Here is a 26,743-nt window from a genome sequence, read left to right on the forward strand (position 1 = left end):
GCTGGGAGAGGACTCCTGCGCTGTGGGATCTACTGGCCAAAAAACATTGACTCACTGTAGCTCACCTTCCTAAAGGAGAAGGGGAAGTACTCCCGGCATGGGACAGGACCTCTTCTGCTCACACTGTGCAGTGCTCCAGATAGGCAGATGTTCTAAACATAAGAAAACCCTTTCTTGTACCGTGAGGGTGGTTAAACTGGCCCGGGTAGCCTAGAGAGATTGGGGAATCTCCATCCGTGGAGATATTAAAAACCTGACTGGACACGGTCCTGGGCAGCCTGCTCCAGCTGACCCTGTTCTGAGCCAGGGGGTGGGCTAGATGATCTCCAGAAGTGCCAGCCAGACTCAGCAATTCTATAGCACACCTATTCTTCACTGACCTTCCCTCCATGCCACTGGCAGAAGAAGGACCTTAACGGCACTGCAGTAATTTTGCATGGGTCCACACAGAAGTTAGGAGTCCAATTCCCACCAATTCCAAGTCTCCTTCCTAGGGAAGGAGAGCTTGGACCACTGAATGATATAGATATTGTGATATTGAGAGCTGTACATTATGACTTCAGGCACTTCTTCACCCTATGCAATGCATGAAGAAAAGTTAGGCAGTCAAACTCTCTGTGCAATGGGCAGGGAAAGCAAGGTACCTCAGGATATGATTCACAAAAGCAAATAGAAAACTGCCTCTGCAGCTGCTGGAGATGCCAAGGAGAAGGGTAAAGGTTATGCTCTCCTTAGACAATAAGTTGTCCTTTTCTGGATGGCAGAGGTGCTGTTTTCCAGTCAGGATGTCCAACTCCAGCCCGCTGCTAGCAACTTATAAAACGCAGTAGGAAGAGGCATCGCCTATTTATGTAATGTCCCAGAGGTCTGAGCACCAACCCAAGAGAGACATGATCCAGAGCTGATTTCCCCAGTCTCTTGGCTTGTGGGAATTTGAAGCATCCCTTTCCTCTCCATTGACTGTAAACACAGTGATGTGGAATAGGAATCTCAACTGCAGAAGCTGATCCACTGTGGTGAAATACTTCATCCGCAGAAATGAATGAAAGTATTAATTGAATTAGAAAGCAGAAGCAAGCACTAGTACGATTTTGTCACTCGCTGGGTAGAGCTTTCAGTGTGCTGCTTCTGGAGGGAGTTTTCCTGCCTGGGAGACCCCGCATGGGTCATGCAGGGAAGGGAGAGTTGAGAACTGCCTGAGTGTGGGGCACAGGATTTCTCTAGTGATTGGGACAAGCCCCCCCTTCTCTTTTCCTGAACTCTTTGGAGTACATCCTGGAGGATACACACCTGCAAGCCTCATGAAATGATTAGGAAAAAAAGACTCAGCAAAGAGATGGCACTGGATATCAATTTGAGGATACAGAAAATATGATAAAGGTAATTCCTTCCTCAGATACCTGTCTAGCATTACTCTTTGCTCACCTTGCATTCTTTGTGAGCAAAGATCTATACTGCAGTAAAGTGCATTCTCACATAAATCCTGTACTTCTTTAAGCAAATCCAGGCATCTATGCTGCAAATAATAAAACTGGGGCACTGGAGAACCAAGCAGCCTTCTCTGTTTATTTTGCCATGGAATGAAAACCCCAAAACTTCTGAATTTGCTCCTTTTTTTTTTTTTAATGATCACAATAATCAGTTGTGTCAGGGTTTCCCTTTTTCCTGCTACTCCCAAACGCATGTTGTCTTGTATCTAGTTGTCCTCCCCTTTTCTTCTTTCCCTTTATTTATGCCTTTTCTCTGCGAGGCTCTGTTCCACTCTTCCACGTGGGGGAAGTCTCCCTACAGACTGTGTGCCCCTATCGCTACAGTCAAGCTGGCAGACAGGGACAGAATTTCCTTTATTGGCAACTGATGTGCTGTCCCCTTTCAGTCCACAGCTGAGCACAACAACCAGAGAAAGCTTTGATGCAGGTAGGGCTCCTCAGGATATTTACCTGTGTACCTAGGAGATGCAGGATGCCTGAGAATGGTAGCTGTGGATTCAGATTTTTAATACAACCTACAGAATTTTTCTACCCACATCTCGCTCAATTTCTTCTGAATCCAGGTGTTTAATTCATTTACATTTATTTGACGATCTAGGACGTAATCTTGAGATCTCTGAGGTCTGCTGCTGCAGAGGCAAAGCCCCGCCACGTGTAGCGACGACGACTCTCCCAAGACCCGGCGCTTTTCCTTAAAACCCCGGCTGCCTGTTGGGAGGAAATACAAGGCAGGAGGGTTCACGCATGCAAAGTTAAGGAGTGACCTTAAGGAGCGGGAAAACAAGAGACTCAGGTAATGAAGAAAAATTAAAAAAAATAATAAAAAGCCCCTCTGTTTCTTGAGCCAGTCCGGGCACCTGGGATCAGTGGGTCAGGTGCACCCGCTCTGCTTTTGCCCTGGAGGCAGAGCAACCAAGCGCTAAGCGCCTTTTCACCCCCAAACCCGGGGGAGACGCAGTTATCGCCCCCGTTGCAATTAAAAAAAAGGCAAAACCCCTTACCCTCGGACGGACAGGGGGCGCGGAGGGCTGCGCCCGGCCGGGGACGGAGCCGCCGCCGCGTCCCGCGCTGTCCCTTCGGCGGCGGCTGCGCCCTGCCCCGCGCCGTCGGAGCGCGGCCCGCTGCCGGCCCGGCTGCGCCCCGCACGCCAATCAGGGCGGCCCGCCTGCCTTCCTGTAGGTGTGCCCGGCTCACCTGGGAGCCTCGGCACTCATGACATACCTGCGGCCCCGCGGGCGGCGGGGAGACGGCTGCCGGCTGCCGAGGGCGGGGGGCCGCGGCGGCGCCGGGGGGGGCAGCGCTGGCCCCGGCCCGGCGATGTGAGGCCGGCGCAGGTAAGGGCGGCCGGCGGGGGCGGTGCGGCCCGGCCCGGCCCGGCGGGAGCGGCGTTGCCGTGTTCCCGGGAGAGGCGGGGTGAGGCGCGGGCCTGGCGCCGGATCCCCGCGGAGCCCGGGCCGGGCCGGAGGGGCGGCTGCCCCCCACGGCCGGGGCGGCGGGCAGGCTCGGGGAGCGGGGGGGAGAAGGGGAGGGAGGGCTCCACCATTTTAGGACCCGAGGGGGACGGGGAGGAGGGATCTTCGGGGAAGGGAGCGCTCGTCCCTCCCGAGGCGGGCCTGCTGCGCTCCTCCGCGGGGCCGGGCCCGCGGCGCACAGGTGTGGGTGCGCGGGGAGGGCCGCCGTCGGGGCCCGCAGCCCCGGGGAGCCGCTCCCGCCGGGAGGACGCTGCGTGAGCCCTGGCGGGCCGGTGCCTCCAGAGGGGGCGGCGAAGGGGGCGCCTCTCCGCCGGCCCCGGGGCAGGCCCCGGGGGGCCGCAGCCTTCGCGGCGGCCTGTGCGGGACGGCGCGGCTCCGCGCCCCGCCAGCAGCGCCCGTCCCCCTCCCTGCTCCTCGTTCAGCTGCCGGCAGCAGGTAGAGCCCAGAGCACAGGCCTGGTCCCGGGCTCAGCTGCCAGCAGCTGGAGCCTCTTCCCGCAGAAATGGTGCCTCCCACGCAGGAGCGAGATCCCACGGTGTTCGCTGGGTTTTCAGCTCCAGCCGGGCTGCCCGTGGCCGGGGCCCGGGAGTCTCGAGGCTGTGCTTGAACTCTGGACACCTTGTTGTTTTCCTCCTTGCTCTGCTGGCTGGCGCCTCGTGACTTTTATGGCCTGTCACGGAGGGAAGGCAGAGGAACGACAGGCGAGATACCTGCCTGCTGCTCGCTTCCCGTCTCGTTCCCACAGCTGCTTTGGAGCAGCTCTGATGGCAACCTCAGCGCCCTGAACGACTTGCTGGGGGGCTTTTGACCTCTCACGGCTCTGGCCTGACCCATCCTCCCCCCAGCACCCATGCTATCCTTGTGCTTGATGCTTCATTTATTCCCAGAGGTTGGATGAGAACTGGATCAAACCTGGTAGGGAATACAGGGTCAGGGAAGGAGATCTGAGCTCAACTTGTCTGTGTTGACTTGTTGCAGACTTTGGCAAGGAGCTGCTGGATGTGGATGCTGTTGACTTCTTGAGCTGCGTGCCTGTTCCTCTCTGACCAAGCCACATTCGTAATGTGTTGTTGAAGTTTTGTGACCTGATTCTCTGGTGTTTTGGAGTTTCTCGTAACCTAAATGGCTTGTTGGAGATAGTTTGGATAAGGGCAGAGTCCTTTTAAAGGGTTGCATGGGAGGGAGGTGGCTTTGTTTGGAGGAATAATGTATGGGTGACCCAGATTTCAGAACTGCGACTGAATTGGGTGAGGAGGAGGCATCTGTAAATCAGACTTGAAGTTGTACCAAATCTGAATTCTTCTTAATTCTCAGTTATTGTTAATATTTGGAACAGCTCAGCTGGCTTCCGTGTAGAACCTCATTTTGCCAACTTGCGATTGAGGGTAGCATTTGTACTGTACTGTCTGTACAGTACAAATTACATTTATCAGGATCGCCTAGCGATCCTGATAAATCTGTGAGTGGGGTTATATGATCTGACTGCTAGTGACAACAGGCAGCTAGGCTTGAGGTTCGTGCTCTTGCTGAAGCCCCCTGTTCCTGCTGTCTGAAATAGTGGGACACAAGTACTTCCTCTGGGAACCTCTTGTGCATCCTGATAGGTTTTGGTGCTAAGAGTCTGTTCCCTGGGACTTTTTTTTTATTTCACCCTGGTAACTTTAGGTAGATGTTCTTGCTCTTGTTGTATTGAGTCTTATCCTTTCTTACAGTTCACTGATTTCAAGTGCTTTCTAGACATAAAGGGCCAAATTTTGCTATAGGGGTTTGTTTGGGTTTGGTTTTTTTTTTTAACATACTCTACTTTGGAGTCTGGTTTAAAGTGGGCTGTTTTATTTAATTAGTTTGTATTCATGTAAATTACGTTCACTCTCCATGGTTATTCCAGGCAAAATTTAAGAAACAGCCTGCAAGGGATTTCAAACTCATGATTGGAATCACCTTTTTTTCCAAGAATATTGGATTCTAAGAGTTACTATGCTTTCTGTCATTAGTATTTTTCCAGTTTGATGTTGGCTGCTTAGTTACTGTTTAGCTAAACTATACATAGCTAGCTTATTTCAGTAGTCATGCCTGGTGAGTTCTGTAATTCCTTTCAGCTTTGCAGCTCCTCACTGAACTCCTGTTGTATCTTTTAATGAAGTACTTAAGTTACTTCAGTGCAAATATAGTTGTGCTTTATTGTTTCAGCACTTGGGCTGTACAGAGAGAAATTGTTTCCCTCTTCTGTGAGGTGATCACACAGTTGATGTTCCTAGTATGAGCCATTTGGGGACAGATGCCTTATTCTGACCCCCAGCAGGTATTTACATTCCCAGCTGGTTATCACTGCATCAAATCCAAAATTCTTTTAGAAAAGTACCCAGTCTTGATTTCAAGATATCAAGTGATAGACTGCACTGGTTCCCCAGGTAAATTATTCCAATGGCTGATTACCCTCACTAATTTCTTATCTCAATCTGTCCAGCCTGGTTCCTAACCACAAAGTCTTGCTACAAATTTTCATGCCAGATTACAGAGCCTGTTGCTGCCAGGATGACACATTCCAGGAAAAAGATGGCCTATTGTACCGCAAGCTTACAGCTGTTATCCGTGCTAACCTCTTGCTTCTGGGAAGAGGCAATCATGGAGCCGTAGTCATAGGGTGACTGGTATGATTTAGAGCAGCGGCTAAGTGCGCCTGGCTGTGGTGTCTGTGTGCAGACAGGGCTTTCAGAGAAATGTAATTGAATAATTTGTGTTGCTTGGAGTATGGCTTCACGTGATAGTTAATCCAGTGTAACTACAGGCTGCTGCTGAAGTAACGATCCATTTCTCATCCAGTCCTGACTGCAAGCTCCTGCTGCTTCCCTTGGATCGGATCTAGTGACTGAGTGGACTCAAATCAGTTCAGTCACTGCACCAACTGAAGATTAAGCCCCTTCCGTAAAGAAAAAATATTATTTTTGGGTCTGGAAGATGGATCAGCCTGCTTTGTGGCCAGATGGTGCTAGGTCTGACGCAGAAGGGTAGCATGCCACTGGGCATGCGAAACGTGGAGAGGGACTACCTCTTTCAATAGCTGCTCCATGCCTCTGCTGGATTAGATGCAAGAGGGAATCGTACATTTAGTTCCCACATTTCCGCGCTCAGATAAACAGGCTGTGATTGCACAAATCCTCTCAGCTGGCACTGCCTTTGAAAGAAGCCCTCATGCCTACCTGTTGTCATCCCACATCGGTTCCCTGCTCTGGTTCATTGTGAGACCACACGCATGCCTATACTGCCAGAAGAGAGCGGGCAGTGTGGGGGTGGGAATAAGGAGGGCAGAGGATGGGACTCCTTTTGGCAAGCTGAAGAGCTTGTGAAACTAAGGCTTGAGATACAGGAATTGTCACAAGCACACCTTACCGTAAATCTTAATGGAAGCTAATGTATTTTTTCACCTTCCCTTTGCAGCAGATATGTGAGAATAGCTGCCCTGATTTGCTCAGTAGCCCAGGTTAACTCTGTTGTGTGACTTGAGAGAACTGGGTTTAGCGAAGACTGGGTTTAGGTCAGGTGCATTTATGTCTTTGGTCAAGAAGTGTGTGTTGGAGATACACTGTGTGGGAAAGAGCATTTAATGTACAAAGAAGAAGGTCTGTGCCTTGGCTGTGATGTACTAATACCTATGAAAGGTTCATCAGTGCAGAAAAGTTGCAAGCTAATGTGTTTGTGTGTTCTTGATGTGAGGTTCTCAGTGGTTTCCAGTGCCTGAGCCAGCTGGGATACCCTTTCGGGAGAGCTTCATTAATCTTGTCTCCTCCATTAACAAGTGACTCCAGCTTTCTTGCTCTTCTAGTGGAATTAGTTTGCTGGCACAAAACCTATTCCCCATCTATTGTTTTAAATGCCATTCCTTCAAGTGCAATGCTGAACACTGCAGGAGACGAACTGAGCCTGTGGTGGAGACTAGTTTTGAGCTCATGGTGTGGGGGCTGGATTACAGCTAGATGAAGTCAAAGAAGAAATTCCCATGACTTTAGTACAAGTTCAGTGCAATGTCAGGGGGAGGCCTATTGGTTTTGATAGTGGGAAAAATTTAGAAGGGGGGAATGTGATTACCATGACGTGTACAAATGTACGTATGTAAATAGATACGCATATCTCAATGTATACAAAATAGAGGGTGTTCTGATGCTAGAAGAGGTTGAGGAAGAGTGGCTATAGAAACTATAATTGGATAGTATACAAGAAGTGAACTGAAGTGGGAGGAAGCGTGTGAACCTGCTGCTGAGAGAACACTGCATTGAAGATGAGCTGGCCATAAATTAGCTTCCTGTGAATGTATCCTATTTGCAGTTAGTTACGTAGAAGTGTGTGACATTCAGACGTCAAACTACCTCTTTGTAGTCTCAAATCGAACATCTAGCTGCACACAGGTGCTCAGTGTGTGAGGTCCACTGCCCATGGCCTTGCTGGTGCTCCAAGTGCATTTGGCACTGGAGTTCCTGCTGCTGATCATACGCAAAATTTCCGAAATCCTTACCTGGGTCAGGCTGAGGTGGTGCCCAGAGGGATCCACAAGCCTGGTGGTCCCCTGCATGTGCCACCCATGGGCAGGGCAGTCATACGCTGGTGAGCAGACGCAGCCTTGCACAGGGTGTGACTGGAGGAGGAGACATGAGGAATGGCTGCCACTTCATCAACGAATCCAACAGTAGAGTTTGAGGATCCAAAATACACCCCTCTAGAGGGGAGGGGATTAGGTTCCTGGTCATGTCAGGGCACGATTTGTTCAGATCGCAGGAGCCCTGAGATAATCAGGGGACCTGTGGCGCAAGGCCCGAGTCTGGGTTACAAGCAGACCTGTAACCTGTTGGATGTGGTCGTTGTTCACAGCTGCCACAAGGTGGCTGCAATGGCTACACTTGCATATTCAATTAATAATAGAAATAAATGTCCAGATCAGTGTTAAACTAACACATACACCACTAGTGGGAGGAGGGGTGGTAAGAAGAAGATGCTTTGCCCAGAGTGTTGCTGGGCAGCTACAAAAAATAAGCATGCATAAGCTTTATGGTATGTATGCTTTATACTTGCAATAATTTACAGATGTAACAATCAAAAGTGTCTGCAAATATTCTTTGAATAGGGTAAATCTTAACTGGGCTCTTACATCTTTATTAGATTCCTGTCCTGTGGGGGAGTGCTAGTGGAAACTTTGTAAGAGTACACTTGTAAGAGTATAGCTTTGCTGGTATACTTAATTTCATAGAAGGAAGGATGCCATAGCCATACTGGTACCTAGAAAAGCTCTGATGCTATAGGTGTGTCTTCAGTGGGTCTGATCTCTAGGCAAAATCCTTTTGGCATGGATTAAGCCTGAGCTTCTGTTTAGATGCAGAAATTTTACTGTAGGTATTCCATAGTGCAGGCGTCTGAGGGTAACTCTAGACCTATGAAATGTAATCTAGCTGCAACATTTGAGTCGATCTCCTTTCTGAAGCACTCTGAGATCACTGTCTGTTTTTAAAGGTGAGGACTGTCAGGTTGCATAGTGATGTTGAGAAGGTGGGGTGTGTATCTCTCTCCCCTCTGTTGCTGGATTTGTAGGAGAAGAGATGTTCTGAGTATACTGCCAGCCCTGCAGGACAGCAATGGTGTCTTGCTGTACCATATTTAGAATGGCAAGAATTTAGTCCTGATTGTTGGTATTGCAGATGGCTGAAATAACTCTTCCCATTGTTTGTTACTTCTCTGCATCTCTTTTTCTGTAACTCACTTTGCACACAGAGATATTTCAGGCTTAAGTCTGAGTACAATATAGCTGATGGATCTTATGGGTGTTTTTAGAATGATGCACCTCTATCCCTCCTCAGGAAAGGTGTTTTCTCCTGGAAAGGCATGTTTCCGGTATAGGCAAAAAGAGGCTCAGGAAGGGCAGTGGGGGGTAGCACTGAGGAGGCTGCAATACAGCACACAACTGTGTCAAGACTCTACACTATGACAAACCTCTGGGCAGAAAGAGGATGCTGTGGGGAGATAGGCAAAGAGAAGTGGGAGTATCCCTGTTTTTATAGCAAATTATGGGTCATGGCCTGTTTTCCTAAATGTGCAAGTGATTGAGAGAGATGAGTTTACTCCTCAAGGTGCCCAGTAATTTCTTAACAACATCTGGCACTGTGTTGAAGGATGGGAAATACATGACTGCACTGTCGCTCTCTTCCTCATCCCTGGGCACCACTGGGAAGACGGTATGTTCTCTTAGTGCACGTGGGGGGACTGAAAGGGAAGCTATAAGGTGTTCCTGTAGGCACAGGGTCAACGCTGCTCATTTCAGTCTGAGTCCTGTGCCATCTGGGAAGGCAGTCTTCCTCTGACATTGCTCATGCAGTCTACCTTATCTTCCTGCCCCTGCACAATGAGTAAACTGAGCTGTTTCATTTCAGAGAGGTGCAGAGAAAGGAAGATGAGCAATTTGGACATATGCTGGAGGAATGAAATGTGCCTTATCCTGGAAGAGCAAGGCCAGGCATGCCAGTTATGTCATTGTAATGTGTGCTCTGACCAGTCACAAGGGAGGGTCAGAGCCATAAAAAGCAGCCTGAAATTGTGGCTGCGTGTATAGAAAAATCATGACAGCTGAGTTGCCCAATGGGTGTTATCAGACATACCACAGCCATTTTTCCTTGGTTCTGTAGGCAGCATCATTTTTACTTATTCAGCTGCTGAGTGTGTAATAATAGTGATATCAAAGGCATGAAAACAGGCATCCGAGTGTGAAAGAGGAAAAATGGATTAACTCTGATAGTCATAGCAAAATGACTTTTAAAAAGAACAGAACAAGAAAAGATGAGATCTGCTGGATTGCATGTGCAATGAAAACTGGCATGAACAGAAGCCTGAAGTTCAGCAAGGCAATATGAAAGCAAATCTGCATTGAAATTTATTATGTTTTACTAGCATGTTTCCTTTGATAAGTTAATTTAAAAGACAGCATTGTACAAAGTTTGGTTGTGACAATGGAAAAGAGTGAACAAAGTACATTTAAAGAAAAAAAAAATCATGTACTAACAGATGCAGGAGCTAAATACAGAAGTGTCAGGGTAAGCATGTGCAAAAAACACCAACTTGGTTTTAAAGAACAGTTTGGTAGAGAGATAGTTTTGTGCTTAGAGGTGGCAAGAAATAACCAATGCTATATGTCCTAAGCTCATAAAATAGATGGAATTGCAGAAGGGGTCTCACCTGAATGTGGACACAGTGAGAAACAGACAACTGTGAACATCTGACGCATGTGAGGTTATGGGGCAGGGGCTTTCATTGACTGGGCAGTGAGATCCCTACAGTACAATGAGTATGATACCAGAGTAACATTGATTCAAAATGAGCTGAAACAACTAATTATGGACACTACTTTGTGCGAAAAATGTGTCTATTGTTTGTACTAAGCATCTCTGCAGCACAAAAGGAAAATATCTTAGTAACATATATCTCAAAGAGCTTGGAGGCAAAAGACACAGGAGGAAGGAACAGAATGGGCGGTCAATATATTTTTGTTGGTGAAGGGATTGCTTAAATAAGACTTTGCTTACGGTTGCACTCAGATACAGAGTTTATAACAGGGCTTTGCATATTCAGTGCACTGAGCAGCCACTCCCTGACTAATCCTCAGAGTATGTCTGTGAGGTAGGAGGGGTTAGTATTACCTCAGTTGCACAGATGACCCTCAGATGGGCAGAAACTGCTGGAAACTGCCAGAATTAGGAACTAGCGATTCTGCTGGATGAGGTCTGGGGATGAAGCCACAGTTCTTGGTTGCCTTGAAAAAAAACTAGTTATAGTCTAAGCCTTCTGTAGATACTTCTTTTAATGAATGACTGCAGTGGGGAATTGAAGGAAGGAGAGCTCCTAGTATCCTAATGTGCATGTTCCCATTTTGGCCTGTATTATGTTACTGATGATAACAGTTATCCTTTGTGGACCCACTAGCTTGAAATTTCTAGGTGACCGTAACTGTTTCACTGTTCATAAGCTGTAGCTCTTAGTAGAGGCAAGACTTGAAACAGCAGTGCTATGGGTGCATCTTTACTAGCATTTACCCTAACAGAAGATAGAGAAGGAATAGCCAAAAGTTCAGAGCGCAGGGTGTTTCCCATGTGTGTGACAAAAGCAGTAATGCTGATACCTCCTGCTGTGGGTATAGCTGTAATTACACCTTCTTTAATGTGATTGCTTCTTGGGAACCGTTCTACTGTGATCTGCATCATACCTCCTGCATAAAGTGCTGCCAAGGGTGACAGAGTAGGTTTGTCACATCAAGACGTGTGTCGCTGTTCTTCACTTCAGCAGCCTCGTGGCAGTGAGTCGTAGCCAGATACAACTGTCAGCACTGCAGGATCTGCCACCGAGCAAAGGCAGAGCCATTGCTCATAAAACAGTAGCTGGACTCAGGTTGTTAAACCTTCCTGCTTTGCTGCCCCTCCTAGGCAAGGACCGCTGCCTCAGCCTCTCGCTCAGCCTGCTGCAAGGGTGGGACCTCGCTTGTCTTCTCGCCTTGTCCTCAGCTCTCTGCCTCACTTGCAGTTCTTCTGTCCTGTTGAGCTGAGGACTTGCAAAAGTCACTCACTTTGTGCCCCTTCCTGTCCACTTAATGTGCTGGCCAGCTGGCTGTCACACATGGCAGAGGTGAGGTGCTGGGTTAAGTAATAGTCGGCAAACATTTGTGCTGAAAGCTGGGTTCCCCCAGTGCATCAGTCTGGCAGAGGAGAGACTGAAGACCCCTTTTCCATCCAGGAGGGTGTTTGGGAAGAAGACTCTAAGAAGGAGAGCTCTGACTCTTCCCTCCCTCTTGGGCGTGGTCCACTGACACCCCTGCCCCGATTCCTGGTACCCTCCCAATCCTTCCCCCTTCAAGCACCTCTGTTGCTCTTAGCTTTCCCAAGCTACAATGATCGTACCAGATTCTGCTCTTTGCTGTTGCCTGTAGTGATTTTTTGTAAGCGCAGTGAAGCAGTTTGCTGTGTGCCAAGTCTGATAAACCTGTTCAGGTGAGTTTGATGGGCAGTGTCAGAGGTTACGACTGAGAGCTGCCTGTGAGGTTGAAGTGGAGGAACTCTGCTGTATCTCATTGAACTTGGGAGAAATGGGATGTATATGTGTTTGTTTATGCCCCAGTGATCAAAGCGTGTTGCAGGTAATGGGAAAGACAGCAAGCTGAGTCTTAGATTTCATTTAGCTGGTGCCTATAGCTTCCCAGGGGAAGTTTCTCATTCATACTGAAGTATGCACAACTTCAGTGAGAATATAGCATGCACACTTGCGTAGGTTGGTGGACACAAGTGTACCGAGGACTTTGCATTCCTCGGCTAGAGCTGGCATTATTTTGTGATTGTGTCATGAAAGAGGTAAAGGAAATTGTATCGGGTCTGTATTACACTATTAGTCACGGTGACTGTTAGGAGTTAAAATTGCCTCATGCTCTAATTTCTCACTAGCACAGTGAAGCTATGAGCATGGAGTGAATTTAAGGCACACAGATTTGATTTTACTCCTCTGCATTGCCATCTGGGAGGGGAAAGAGAGAGGTAGTTTTACATGCCACGGGGTTGAGGAAAAGGAAGCCATAGGCCAGTCAAGAGTCAGAGTTGATGTCTTCAAAGACTACCAAAGGCCAATCTCAGGATTTTAATTGCACAGCTAATATCTGAAGAGCCATGGAGCCATCAAGGAGTACTATTTTAGGAAATCTTGAAGGGTGGTGGTGGGAAGCAGACTCTGCCCCCTCATTCATATGCAGAAAAATGAAAATGGAGGGAGGATTAAAATACCTGTAATCTGTTCCTTATTCATTGAAACTCATATAATTATTAAAATGGGAAAAATATTGTAATTAGTGCATCATAGAAATGCTAGTGATATTTCTAAGCTGGTATAAAAGCTATGCTTTAAATTAATACATACTTGGAGTGGTACTGCATGTGAAAGTAAGTGGGCATATTTTTTGCCCATTGACAAATAAGGGGAAATATTGCTGAAATAGAGAATATCAGTATTGTTGATCTGGCTGTGCTCTTTCTTAATTTTTTTTTAAGGTTGTGCCTGTAGGGCTCTACTTTTTTTTTTTTTAATTTTTATAATATGCTGTGTTAATTACAGTATTAGGAACTAATGCTAAATCTTAACTACAACATCTATGAGCTGTAATTACTACTATAAACTTTGAAATAAGGTAGTGGTAATTGATGAAGCTAGTTATAAAAAGCATTTCACGAGATTGTTGTATATCAGTTACACCATTTAAAACCCTGATTTATATAATTTTTCACCACTTTTTTTGAAAGACAAGGTCACAAAAATGCCTTCCCCTCCTGTTCCATTTGGAGTATTTCCATGCTAGACTTTGCAGGAGGTTTGAGGAGGTTTCCAGGGCTTTCCCTAGCATCTCCTTCATGTTGTTACTAATGTTTTCAGACTTGTTCACAGGGGGCTGGCTCCTTTGAGTTGAGCTGGCTGCCATGCAATGTCCTTTTATAGCCAGTCCTTTGCTGAGGAGAGAAAGCTGCATTTAGGTTCACGGGTGTCGTGGTTTAGCCCCAGCTGGCAACTAAGCACCACGCAGCCGCTCGCTCACTCCCCCCTGGTGAGATGGGGGAGAGAATCTGAAGAGCAAAAGTAAGAAAACTCGAGGGTTGAGATAAAAGCAGTTTAATAGGTAAAGCAAAAGCCATGCACACAAGCAAAGCAAAGCAAGGAATTCATTCACTACTTCCCATGGGCAGGCAGGTGTTCAGCCATCTCCAGGAAAGCAGGGCTCCATCGTGCGTAACGGTTACTTGGGAAGACAAACACCATCACTCCGAATGTCCCCCCCTGGTCCTTCTTCTTCCCCAGCTTTATATACTGAGCATGACATCATGTGGTATGGAATAGCCCTTTGGTCAGTTTGGATCAACTATCCTGGCTGTGTCCCCTCCCAGCTGCTTCTGCACCTGGCAGAGCATGGGAAGCTGAAAAGTCCTTGACTAGTGCAGCAACAACTAAAACATCTCTGTATTATCAACACTGTTTCCAGCACAAATCCAAAACGTAGCCCCATACCAGCCACTATAAAGAAAATTAACTCTATCTCAGCTGAAACCAGGACAATGGGAATGGTAGAGTCAGTGGCAACAATGAGACAAGGTAATGTTAAACCCTAAAATAATGGCTCCTCTGGAAATGGTTGTAAATCCGATTAGCGTATCCCACTTCCCATAGTGCCTGCTTCTAACCTGGAAGGGTAGCAAAAAAATATGTTACTAGCAGAGGGTCAGTACTCAAAATGTAAAATTTCCCTGCTCTGCTGCTTCTGTTCTGTGTGGGCTGGCGAGGGTGCACCTGTTCCTGCGTTTGAAGTGCTTGGCAGTCACGCGCGGCAAGACACCTACGCTGGAGCGTCAGGGACTTGCTTGTAGATCCTGAGTGTGGTTTCACTGTAACTTAGGTCTAAGTCCAGGTTTCTGCTTTCCCGCTCACTGGCCCGTCACCCAGCCTCTTGTTCCTGTCACCTCGTTGTAGTTGCTGCTACAGCATGTACATCTGCAAGTACAGCTACTGCAGGGGGCTGTTTTATTTACCTTTATTTATCGTTGTGGTTTTTTTTCTCCGGTGTCAGTTGATGCAGCCTTTATGGCTGCTCACATCACTCTGCTTCTGGGTTGTTTTTTTGGCTAGATAACTCCCTGAGCTGGCTCACGTATGGTCATGTGCACACTGGCACATGGGAGAAGGTGGCAGCAACCTGGATGCGTATTGCCTTAATCTGTTCTGGATTTCAGGGCACCGCGTCAAGTCTTAATCAAAATTAATTAGGACCTGATTCCAGATGGTGTTGAATGGCTTGTACAGTCAGCAGCGGCACAAGGAATTGAAGGAGCTCTACATCTTTTTAGGGCTGGTCCATAAACAGATGAACTTTGCAGAATAATTGCAAATACCTAAATTGGGCCTGACGAATTTGATTATTTGTCATTAACCCAGTTATACCACAGCATATTTCTCTGCCAGTCTTTTAGTTTCTGGTAGCTCGTGTAGCTCACTGGATCAGGTCTAAATACTCTGCAAACAAGTTCAGTGTCATCAGTCCCAAGTGCTGAAAAACAGTAATCGGGTAGAGGGGGAAAGGGGAGTTGCCCTTGCTCTCGTTAGTCACAAGTTAAGGCTTAGCATTTTGGCTTAAAAAATTAAGATAAACCCAGACAGCAAGATCTAATTTTTGAGCCATACTTTGTTTTTCAGGCCTTTTCCACACCCATTAAAGGCCAGACACGCATGTTTCTTAATTGCAAGCCAAAATTCTCACATAACCACATGATTCTAGGAAGTGGGACTATATGAAAAACAGAAAATATTGTGATGCTCACAATAAACCTATGCCAGTTGGCCATGCGGGCGTTACGCCGTGAGTAACAACAAGTTCTCCATGTGTTTGCATTAGTACCTTCCTATTCAGCACCCACACAATTCCTGTGGCTTTGGGTGTGTGGAGCTATTTTTCCACGGGGAGCGGGAAGGGGTCCTTGCTGGTGCTTTCCCACATTTACATTTCTTACAACATTTTATTTCTATCTAATACTTTTTGCTCCCAATAGCAAACATGTCTCATTGTGCTTATTAGGTTCTTCGATCTAAGTACACCAATTACATTTCCAAGAAAGAATGGTTTGTTCCCTGAAAAGCTGGGCTAGGGGAGGGTTGTACCAAAATCTGTTTTCCCCACACACATCCCTACATACCGTTTGGATGGATGTTTTTTTTTTTTTTTCCCCCTTTAGCTGCAGTTTTCATTACAAAGCTGAATCACTGTTACAGTATTGCCAAGTATTTTTGATTACGATACAAGTCTCATAACATTTTTTTTCACATTTTTTAATAAATCTCATTACTGGAGTCCTAAGGTAATTAAAAATGCTATGGGGAGCTAAGGCTGAAAACATACATTCTAAAAGCACAAAATGAGGACAAATGTGTTCAAGATTTTTATTTTTTTGTTGTTGTTGCTATCTCATGGAATGTTGATACCAACAACTTTTTATTGTTATCTCCAGTTGATGGTACTAACAATACTGAAGCCAGATAAATGGTACAGGTTTCTGCTGTAGGAATAGCTGTTATGGCCGATGAAGTTGTGCTGGTAGAAGTCATTAGCATGGTATGCGTACAAGTGCAGTTTTGTTGGTATTTTAGGAATTGCTTTGGTTGCATAGGATATGCTTTACCTATTGATACAAAAGTGGCATTTTGCCAGTATATTTATGGCTGGGTATATTTTGCTGTGTAGCTTATCAGTTGTCCCATACTGCTAAAATGTTCCAACTTCCTATCTTCTGTCCTGTAGGGCTCTGACAGCTATCAGTAATAGCAGCAAGAAATCTTACAGTTTTCAAGGTGGAACTTGATCCGGCTGTGAAAGAGGTTATATTACGTGTTTGCCAGGAACATCAGACAGGGTAACTTCAGAGGCCCTTTCTGCAGGGGAGGACAGTTTGTCCCAGTTCAGTTTGCTGAATATTGTTCATCCTTATCTGTCTGTAGCTTAACTGTGCTCAGGACTGGTACAGGTAACGTGACAACAAGTGTGTTCAGCAATGGTTCCACTGTGCAGTCTGGGCAAGGCCAAGCTTTCAAGTGTGTTTCCAAGCCTTTTGATGTTTTAATGGCATTTGCATCTGTCAAAATGGTTTGGTGCAAACATTAGCATTCTTTAATCTGAGACTCAAAAACAGCAGCGTGGGATTCTGGCTCAGGCTTCTGTAGCATAGTAAGAGACTACGAAATTTCTGCTGCTAACTGGAGGATTTCTCCCGTCTAGATCCTCTTTAAAGAGAAACTGAGAACTCCTCTGGTTTATAGCAAACCTGCTATCTAGGAATGTATATAGCATGCTCTTAGCAGCCAAGACTGCACATCATAGCTTACTTCTTGGAAGTCTTTGTGTCCTTTTGTGCCCCAGGTGTTTCTGTCAGTCATCTCTCCATCCCCAAAGTTTGTAGAGACCTGCATAGAGCAACTTGCAGTGACTCTGTACATTGTTTTCACTGAGGGAATTCTTCCTCTCTCTGCCCAGTAGTGTCAATAGTCTTTCCACTAAGCTACAGCAGTGAGAACTACGCACCATTCTTGTTTGTTCCCATACCAGAAGACTGCAGAGTATCAAAGCTTATTCAGTGCTTTTATGAATATAAAACTTAAGCTCTGCTTAAAGTGAACCAGGTTTTTTGATATACAGGTGGCCCCATTTTATCTTAAGACTGAATGATTTTTATTGCATCTCTGGGAAGTGCAATGTGCAATCCAAGCCATGGTCTACACTTGCTGTTTGGCAAATGTTCAGTAGCAACTTCCAAGGTGAAATTTTGTTCTACCCAAAATGTTTCTTTGGCTTTTTTTTTTGTTTTTTTTTTAAAGTTAGCATTAAGTATTATAATCCACTTAAATGGAAATGAATGTAGGAAAGGTATCCTTATTTTTTTCTCAGTTAGTGAATTGTTAGATAATTAATAGGTTCAGTATATCTTGAGTGTGCCTACCATGAGTGAAAGCTAGCGAGACGCTACTGGGAGTGTTAAAACTCAGGCAAACTGTCTGCACCAGTGTGATCGGGAGGTCTCATTCACTTTTCCTGAGCTTCAGTAGCAGCTCAGATGCCAGGAGTACCAGGAGATCAGGTACTATCGACGAGTTTGGGTTTTTTTCCCCTTGCCCAAAACACTTAAGGTGACTCCTAGTTCCCAGAGTACTAGCAGCACGTAGACCATTCAGCACAGCAGTACACTTTACATTATTTTGGCACATAACTTTTTAGATTGCTTTTCTTATTCTATGTGTTCTTTCCTTCAGCAAGCTCCGTCTTCTCTCCCTAACCTCAAAACTGTCCCCACGTAATGTTATTTCCCTCCTTCATTCTTATCTCTAGTGCTCTGTGTAATCTCTTCGTGAGCTCAGGAGTTTTGACCTCACTCCTTCACCTCTCTCAATGGGCTGTACAGTGATAGAGCAGCCCAGGGTGGTGTGTGAGGATTGGTAACTGTTTCTTTGCAGAGGAATACAGGCAGTGGGCATCTCTCTCATGGAGGGGGCATCCAGCTGAGAAAGCAGGCCTAAGCATGGCATGAGTAGCTGTATCAAAATAAAAATTGAGACTTGTGGTAAGGAAGGCTTTGTGTTAGAGCAGTTGCACTGACCCCTTTCCTGCATCTCACCAAACTGAAAGAGAAAGCCTGGCCTCCTGGGAGAGATGGTAACTCTAGTGGCAAGTCCCCTGCACGGTAAGCTCTGGATTTTGTATGGAGAAAGGCAGGTTCTGAGCTAGCCCCCACTGACCCAACTCCTTTTAAAGTGTATCTGAACTGTGTGATGGAGATGATTAAGCCGAGCAGAGATAGCAGGAAGGGGCTCGGGGCAGCCTTGTTGCCCCTCGGGTGGGTGTTACAGCCTACACAGAGCTCTTTCCTGCCTGAGCTGCAGCACTTAAAGCTGGCTTTGGCATTTCTACACCAAGGATATGCCCGAGTGATGGATTGCTTGGGAGAGCCTTTGTTTTAATAAGAAAATTGGTGTCCTTGTCCACACCGCTCAAAGGTTGTTGTGAGTGGCTTTCTCCTCTCACGGCCAGAAGCTCTCACTGCTGCGTCGGTGAAAAGGAGGCGAGCTGGGGAGAGGAGCCCCTGCCTGGTGCACCGACCAGCAGGCTGCGGAGCGTCTCTGGCTGACGGTGCAGCTCTTGCGGGGTGGCCGGGCCCAGCCCGTCGTTGCAGGGCAGGGCTTTCTCTGCCGGGAGTGTGTTTGCAGCAACCTCAGTGTGTGGGCTGCCGCGGCACCCATGGCAGGGGGAGTGGGATGGGGAGCGTGGCTTGCCCTGCCGTGGGAGCTGAGGCCAGCACTGCTTGGGGAGGGTGAAGGGGGCACACTGAAAAGCTACATTTCTTCCTGGTTTTGGAGGAGGAGAAGGATCTCAGGGCACCACTTAATTCTGTGTTACCTTGTTTCCTGGCTAGCTGAAGGGCTTGTCTGTGCTTGATAGCACTTGTTATTTCTCCTTTCTTGCTTGTTGGAGGAGGGGGGGAGGGAAGGCGAGGTACTTTCTATTTAAAACCAGAAGTGTTTGTAATTTCCATTCAGGTGAAGTAACCCACACTGGAAGGAAGTATGACATTCACGTTGCCTTTTATAATCTGGGAAAGCTGTGGATGGATGTGTGCATCATCGCGGGAATTGCTTTGTCCACTAGTACTTTCACTGCTGTCCTGTTTTGCTTAGCTGGCAACCTTCCTCTCAAATTTTGTGCTCCTTACTGCAGCACGGCCAAGCATTGCCCCTTTGTTTTCATGCTGACATGTGGCCAGCTGCACCCTCTCACGGTTCCAGCTTGCAGTGAGTTTGTGCACCCAGAGTCACCTATGGTTAGGCTTAGCACTGCTGTGTGTACATGAGCTGAAGTCCTGGATTTCCAGGCCCTACTGGGAGAAGAGTATGGCTAGCTTTATCTAAACAGAGGCCATCAGACCACCTCACTTCAAGAGTACTGTTAGAGCAGAGGGAGAGATGGCATGCTCAACGTCTGATCCAGAGAGATGTGAAAGACCAGTAAGCCCCAACATCAGTAATGGTGAGGTTTCTGGGGGAGTTTGTGTAGCCTGCTGGAAGTTGGCAGTTGCCAGATAGGCTCCTGTATGCTTGTCTGTCATGTTATTGACCCGACTGCAAATGCTAATTGAAAGTGTGCTTTGGCTCGCCCAGCTCCTGGGGGTCTCCTGGGCCCTCCTCTGGTGGAGGGCCAAGCTGACCTGTTAGTGGGAGCATAACACAGCAGTACTCCACAGGCAATCTCTTCCAGTAGCTACGAGCTTTTGTATGTAGTTCCTCCATATGTGAAGGCTACAGGCATAGTCAGTCTTGTTTTATTGTTTTCTCTCCCATCTCCATTAAATAGTTATTGCAGAGATATCTGAGTCTTTCAGTACAGTGAACCAGCCTTCAAGCAGGAGCTTAACTGTTTCCCTGACTAGATGCGTAAGTCCTCCCCCACTGTCTCTGCAGAAAGTTTGCCTGTCCCTTCTCCTGCCTCACTTCCTAAAGCTTCTCTCTTGCTCTCCCTGAGGTGTGCAAAACACCTGGCAGTAATATGATGAGACAAATCTCACTTGGCAGCTTCCAGTGTTGATCTGCTGTGCACCTCCCTCTACCCTGTCTCCCAGTATCATCATGGAACTATGCCAAATGCAGCTTTAAACTTGTCCTTTCACCTGTCCAAATCCCTTGCAACAGAGCCAGGGAAGTGGAAACTGGGTCTTTGAGCTTAAGAAAAGGAAATTCAGTGTTGTATACATCTGTAACAGCGCAGTGAGCAAGGGCTCTTCTTCCCCCCACAGAGCGTGGGCTTGAGTTTGAGGATCTTGCCATTCAGACCTTTATAGGCCATCCTGTCTTTATTAGTAGTAAACCTTCTGTAGCCATCAGCTTGTGTCCAAGACCACCTGTTTCCCTAAACAGTCTGCTCCTGGGGAGCCTGTTTTTGAAAACTGTCTGTATCAGGTGTGATAAGCAGCACTTTCCTAGTCATGTAGCAGGGGAGACTCAGGTTACGTAGCAGGAAGAGCTAAGAGCAGTGTAGCACAAGAGTGATCTGATGTGATCATGGAACCTTTGTTAAAGGAGGGGTAGATGTACCTATCGGGGACAACATAGGTAAAGTTGATCCTGTCTTGGACAAGGTGGCTGCTTACAAGTTTATGACCCTCCTACTTTCCGTGCTCTGCCAGGCTCTCTTGTTTCTGTGCTGGAGCTTCTTCCTGACAGTCCTGGACCTTCCCATGTTCAACAGGTTCAGAAGACGGTTTAGCAGCACCAAAGTTGTTTACTATTGGCTGACAGCAGTAAGACGTGGCAGAAGCCCCATGGGAACTTTCTGAATGGACATATCTCTTTGTTATGTTGTTGGTTTTGTACTGTTTGTTGAAATTATAACTATTTACAACTACTTGCTACTTGGGGGGGAAAACCCAAATTGCTGAATAATCCCAGTTTTGGCCTGGTTTTGTAGGAAAGATTATCTTTTAATTATAAACAAAAATTAAAGATTATATGAGAAAAAAATAAGCAGGAACAAAGTTAACTGATGAGTTAACTCAATTAGTTAACTCAATTTTTTCTCCATTTTTTAAAAAGCTATAAGATGATGAAAGTCCCCATGATTAAGGTGTATATGATGCTTCAGTTCTAACTCCACAGCATGGGCTCATTGCTTTCAGAGCAGGTGTTCTGTTTCACTTGACATAAGGGAAAATATAAGCTAAACCAGCTTTCAGGGCAGGCATGCCCTGGATGTGGAGTTAACTGCGACAATTAGTCCAGAGGTAATCATGCCCTTACTGCTTTTACTTTCTGTGTGGGATCAGAAAAAGTTACTTGTGACTATAGAGCCACTCCAGCACAAGGAAGTCACCATTGATCTCAAAGATTTCTCTTTCCATACAGAGACTTTCCATTTTCTGTTTGCGAGTCTCCCGAGTTGAAATTGTCGCGCCCCCCCCCCCCACCCCCCCCCCAACAGCAGTTGAAGCTCTGGAAAAAATGCTATTCCTAAAATTTAGGGAAATTAGGAATGACAGAGAAAGAAAAAGCGTATAGGTTTGGTTGTCTGTTTTGAGCAAGAAAAGGAAATTTTTTTGCATGAGCTTTGTGAATGGTCCAGAGCCAAGCCTTGGGGCTTTTTTTGCCACTAAACAGCTAGTGGGCTTTTACCTGAAGAAATGTGGAACAGTTTCTCTGACCAAAAGATGCAGGACTACACATTCATGTCTGGAAACTTCAACATCTGTAAGACAGGATGAAGGAGGAGAACGCTGAAGCTTTATTCAGGGGGAAGTCTGACCGTGGCTGCACATTGCACAAGCTCTGGTATGACTGCAAGGGTACCCAGTGTATGTGAAGCAGCCCGAAGCAGCAGTTTGTAAGCCATTTCTGATAAGCAGGGGATAGGGAATAGAGAAAACGGGCTGGAACACTAGAGAAAGTGTCCCAAAGGCAGAAGAAAAGGGAGGGGAGCCACTAAGGTTTGTCTCTTTCTCATGTCTTTTAAGGTAAGAATTGTGGGTCCAGGATAGGTAGAAGCCAGAAAGATAAAAGTGGTGAATCAGACCCTACCATCCTTTTCACAGACATTCCCAAGTGTACATTCCCTAGTGCTTTGTCATGTCTGAACTTCAAATGCAATAAGGGATAGGAAATTCCACTATATCCTTTGGGAAACTGTCCAACAATCCTGAGACGACTTCCCCCCCACTCCCTACAAGAGTAGACTAAATGATGATATAGTTTCTTTTTGTAGTCTGTAGATATGTCAACACACACTAGAGGTACTCCTCTCAACCCATGTGGTTTACAGCCTGCAAATATCTCATGTCTTGTGTCATGTTCTAGTTATCTGTTAATCAAATTCTTACATTCCTATGTCTTGTTAATCAATTCCTGTGATCAGCTGCAGTAAGGCCCTCTGTTGTACAGACATACACAGAGATCTGTAAAGAGCCATCAGCTCCACAGTACAGGCCTTTCCCTGTTGAAATCAAAGAGATCTTTAAGACTCAGCTAGCCACTAGAAGAGGTCATGAGTATTTGTCCACCATGCCCCACAAAAATTAATGGAGATATTGATGATTTTCTTGTTCTCTGAATGCCTTCTGGTATCCCCTTTTGGGTTTGAGATAGATAGCTATGGCCAGTGCTTTTTATAAGTTGCACTGCAGCCATTGCAGAGAGATCAGCATCTCTGCTCTTTGACCAAAGTAACTTTCTGGATTTGCATGTAAAACTAAAAAGACACTAGTAATTTTATTTTGGTATTACTCTCATACTGCAAGCTTACATCAGATGTTTGCCTACCCTCAGTCTTGGAATTTGTTTCCCAACTCTTATCACCCACTAAGTATGTATTTTTTTTTTTTTTCTCAGCTGCATTAGTACCTGTTTTGAAAAGTCTCTTAAGCCAATTAGATCCACCGTATCATTCTGTAATAGTAACAGAAAAATGCATTTTTCTTTAGCAGGATGTGTCACTGATGGAGTCTGAAGAAACCAGTGAGGGAGATACCACTCCCCTAGAAGTCAGCAGCACCACTGGGGAAGCTTGGTATTCTACAGCAGTCAAAAGAGAGCATCATGCCCCTCACGCATCAGCCGAAATGAGCACCAGCCCGTCTGACTCTGCAAAGAGAGCAGAGCTCAGCACTCTCGAGGACTGTCTTTTTGCTCTAGGGAAAGCAGCAGAGATGTTGGGCAGACCCTGTCACCCTGTGCAAAAAGTGCCAGCAGGACTGGAACAAGAGCAAGGTGATGCAGAGCCTCAAAAGGGACTCTCAGAATTGGAAGGAGAAATGCTTTTAGAGGAGGGTGGACTGGATTGCTCTCTGAAACTTAAGCAAGTAGAGCTGGTTGACCTGGAAACCAACCAGGACTCTTCCTCTCTCAGCACAGTCCAGGATGGGCCAGCCCCTGGCAATGGCATCCTGCAGGCTGTGGACCTCAGCACTGAGTTTCCTCAGTGCCAGGCAGAACTGGCTTTTCGTGGCTCAGACCCTCAGGCCCAGCATCTGAAATCTCCTTTAGCTGATGCCATTTCCTCTCAGAGAGAGACACCTAAATGCTTCTTGGTATGTAAAACCATTTCAGAGGGGCATTACAAGGCTGAGCCAATTCTGGATAAGATCTCCACAGACTCTTTGCAGGAGGTTGATACTGGTGCAGAGCAGAAGCAAAGCAGCAAAAAAGTGGCACCAGCAACTGATGAGCAACCTACCTCAGAGGAAGCAGTAAAGGACACGGCTAAACCTTACACTTCTGAAGATGCTAAGGAAATCATAAGAGCACTCCAGGGTTCGGAAGAGAATACAGAGTCTTCCTCTTCCCATCAATTGTCTTCCACCTTAACAGATAACAGCCAAGTAAGTTCACTACAAGCAGAAGGAAACATAGCTGGTGAAACAAGGAATAGCAGCATGGTCAAAGACCAGGGAACAGTAATGGTTCCTAAAGAAAACTCATCCACTTCCAAATGCCTTCATCTTGAAGATGATCACAGAAAAACAGAGGGCAGACCTGCCTCTCCATCAGAGAGTGCCTTCCAAGTAAAGGATACTGCTAAAAAAATTGAAGAATTGAATGCTTCACAGCATAAGGAACTGGCACAGGAGGAGGCAGTGTCTGAACTTCAGCAGGAAGAGGAGAAGAAAAAGTGCAAAGAGCAGAATCTACCAGAAGAACGAAAATCTTTGGAGCCTAACAATCAGAAAAACAAGAAACAAAATGGGCAGGAACAACAACTGCAGAGGGAAGAGCTCAAAGTGGAGGCAGAGCTCAAACTGGAGGGTCTGTCATCAGCTTTTGGGTCAGAGGTATCTTCTGTTCCCAGGCATAATGAGGACTTGTGTAGTTTGGAGAATGTTTTTTTGGCTGAGCAAACAGGATCAGCATTTCTTCCTCAGGAACCTGTCTCTGTGGATCAGCATCCTGGTGAGGATGTACCACTGAAAGCTCATGTCACAGAAGCAGGTTCTGGATGTCAGCCACCCGCTGTCAGCCCTCTGTCCTCAAATAACCTTAACCCAGTGAGTGAAACTCCAATGGTGCCTCCACACACATGCCGTATCTCTGACGAGGCAGAAGACCTAGAAGACTCTGGCCGCTTTTCCATCAGTGGTCAGGATATTGGAGAAGCTGACTGGGATGACAGGAGAAGACTGGGCAGGGAGGATGAGCACAGTGATGGGCATGGAAATGCTGTCCAGAGGTTTGATAAAAGAGATGCATCACTCCATGGAGGCGTGGCAGTACCTTCTAGTGCAGAGAACCCAGAGGCTTCTGTTCCAGCACACCCTTCCTCTGTTACCAAGAACTTGGAGCCATCTGATCCCAAAGATCCTCATCACATTACAGAAAATTTTGGAAAAGCTGAGCTTCAGGACTTCATTCCAGCTTTAGCCTCAGAGCTCACCTCTGTGGCTTCAACATCTGGCCCACAGGAAGAAGGTGCTAGTGGAACAGCCTCTGTGACCCCTGAGGACTGTCCTGGCGCCAGCCTGAACAAATTGCTGGACTCTGTAGAGAAGCCAGCCAACCAAGCTGCTTCTGTACAAGTGCGGGACCGAACATCAGGGGAAACTGCTATTGTAAGTACTGATCCAGGAAAGGCCAACACTTCCCATGAACTCCTTACTTCTGAGGAAGGCTTTCATGAAGACCTTAGTGGCCCGTCTTCTTTCTCTGTAATATACACAAGCTGTCTTCCTCTAGAGGGCAGCCTTCCTGAGGATAGGAGGACTGTGGCTGTCATTGCAGGGCCTCTGGAACCACTCCAAACACCAAGCAGGACTTCCACCCCCCTGAACCACCCAGAGACAATTCAGCAAAACCCCCCAGAAAAAAGTGCCATTATCCAAGGAAAAGAAACAGGAGCAAATGTGGATCGTGAAGCACAACAAATGCCTTTACTTGATCAGTCTGACTGTAGTTTAAACCAAAAAGAGCCTGGATCCAGAATCTCCAGTGTCCTGAGCACCCTAACGTGGCCCTCTGAAGAAGATATGGTCCTTGCTGTGAACCAGCAAGAACAACCTCTGTCCCCTGTGTCCCACTCAAGCCTACCTCTGGTGTCTGAGCCTGATGCCAAACAGCTTCCTCATCCTCCTTCCCATCTCCAAAGCCTCAGTCAAGCTCAGGCCCCTGCACTTAATGCAAATCACCTTGCTCAACCTCCAGCCCTTGAAAGTTACCAGCCGCTGGCTCCTGTACCCTACTCCAGGCCACATCTCAACTGTGGTATGGACGATAATAAGTTACTAGCCATTCACCCTACTATAAGCCATCCTGTTTGGACTGCCGCCTCTATGTCTGATTCTAACACTGTGGCCTCTGCTTCTGATGGAGAAGATGTAGCAGAGAAAGATGACCTTGTTCCAGTAACTAGAGAGTGGGATCTTGGTGACTCAGGTACCCACGATACAGAGACTTCTGATGACTCAGGGGTCAGTTTGTTGGCCAAAAGCTTTTCTGCTGTTGGAAATGAAGCATTGGCGGGCTGCTCTGACACCAGTCCTGAAACAGCAGACCAGCACATGGATATACAGTGTGGAAAATCCTCACTTGACCACCATTCTTGGCCCTCACTGGAAGGCCTGATAACATCCACAGACTCCAAGAGCAGAGACTCTGCACAGCTACTTCCAATGCTAGCATTCACCAATCCAATCCACTTCCTCCAGCTCAGCCCTCCATCACCACCAACCACCAGAACAACCTGCCAAGAGGAGATCTCAGGGGAGCTGCAATGGGAGCAACAGGAAGGCATTTTTGGTGTGGACACAAAGAACATCCAAGCTCCACTGGAAATCACAGAGAAAACAGAAGGTGAGAGGAGGGTCAAGCAAAGGCTGGAAGGAGAAGGAGGAGAACACAACTTGGTAGCTCAGCCAAAGGAGGAAATGCCCAGACATTCACCCTTGGAAAAATCATCAAGTTGGCCAGACAAAAAAACCATCAGGGTAGTTGCACAGGAGCCAGCAGCCAATCAAGAAAACCCAATTAAACGCCGAGTAAAAAGCAAGGACTGGCACCGTCAGGGCCTGAAGAGGACGTCAGTACCACCAGACATCTTGCAGCGTGAGTCCTCTCCTCCATTTCTCTTTCGCGCCCCCTCCCCCCCCCCCCCCCCCCCCTTATTGCAGATACCAAAAACATAGGATTAAATTAAATAGGCAATGTGATAGAGAGGCATGAGAGCTG

The 26,743-nt window shown here is 46.8% G+C and overlaps 1 protein-coding gene across 1 annotated transcript in view; it reads left to right on the forward strand.

Moving 5' to 3' along the window:
• The first annotated feature begins 2,207 nt into the window (after positions 1-2,207).
• Positions 2,208-26,743, forward strand: part of LOC140646463 (uncharacterized) — a 36,835-nt gene continuing 12,299 nt past the window's right edge. The window contains exons 1-2 of the mRNA XM_072850432.1: positions 2,208-2,283; positions 23,014-26,620. Coding sequence (XP_072706533.1) covers positions 23,026-26,620 — 3,595 coding nt within the window. The 5' untranslated portion in view covers positions 2,208-2,283; positions 23,014-23,025. The remainder of the gene's footprint in view (positions 2,284-23,013; positions 26,621-26,743) is intronic.

The sequence above is a fragment of the Ciconia boyciana genome, chromosome 1 (genome assembly GCF_034638445.1).
Source record: "Ciconia boyciana chromosome 1, ASM3463844v1, whole genome shotgun sequence".
NCBI classification, from domain to species: domain Eukaryota; kingdom Metazoa; phylum Chordata; class Aves; order Ciconiiformes; family Ciconiidae; genus Ciconia; species Ciconia boyciana.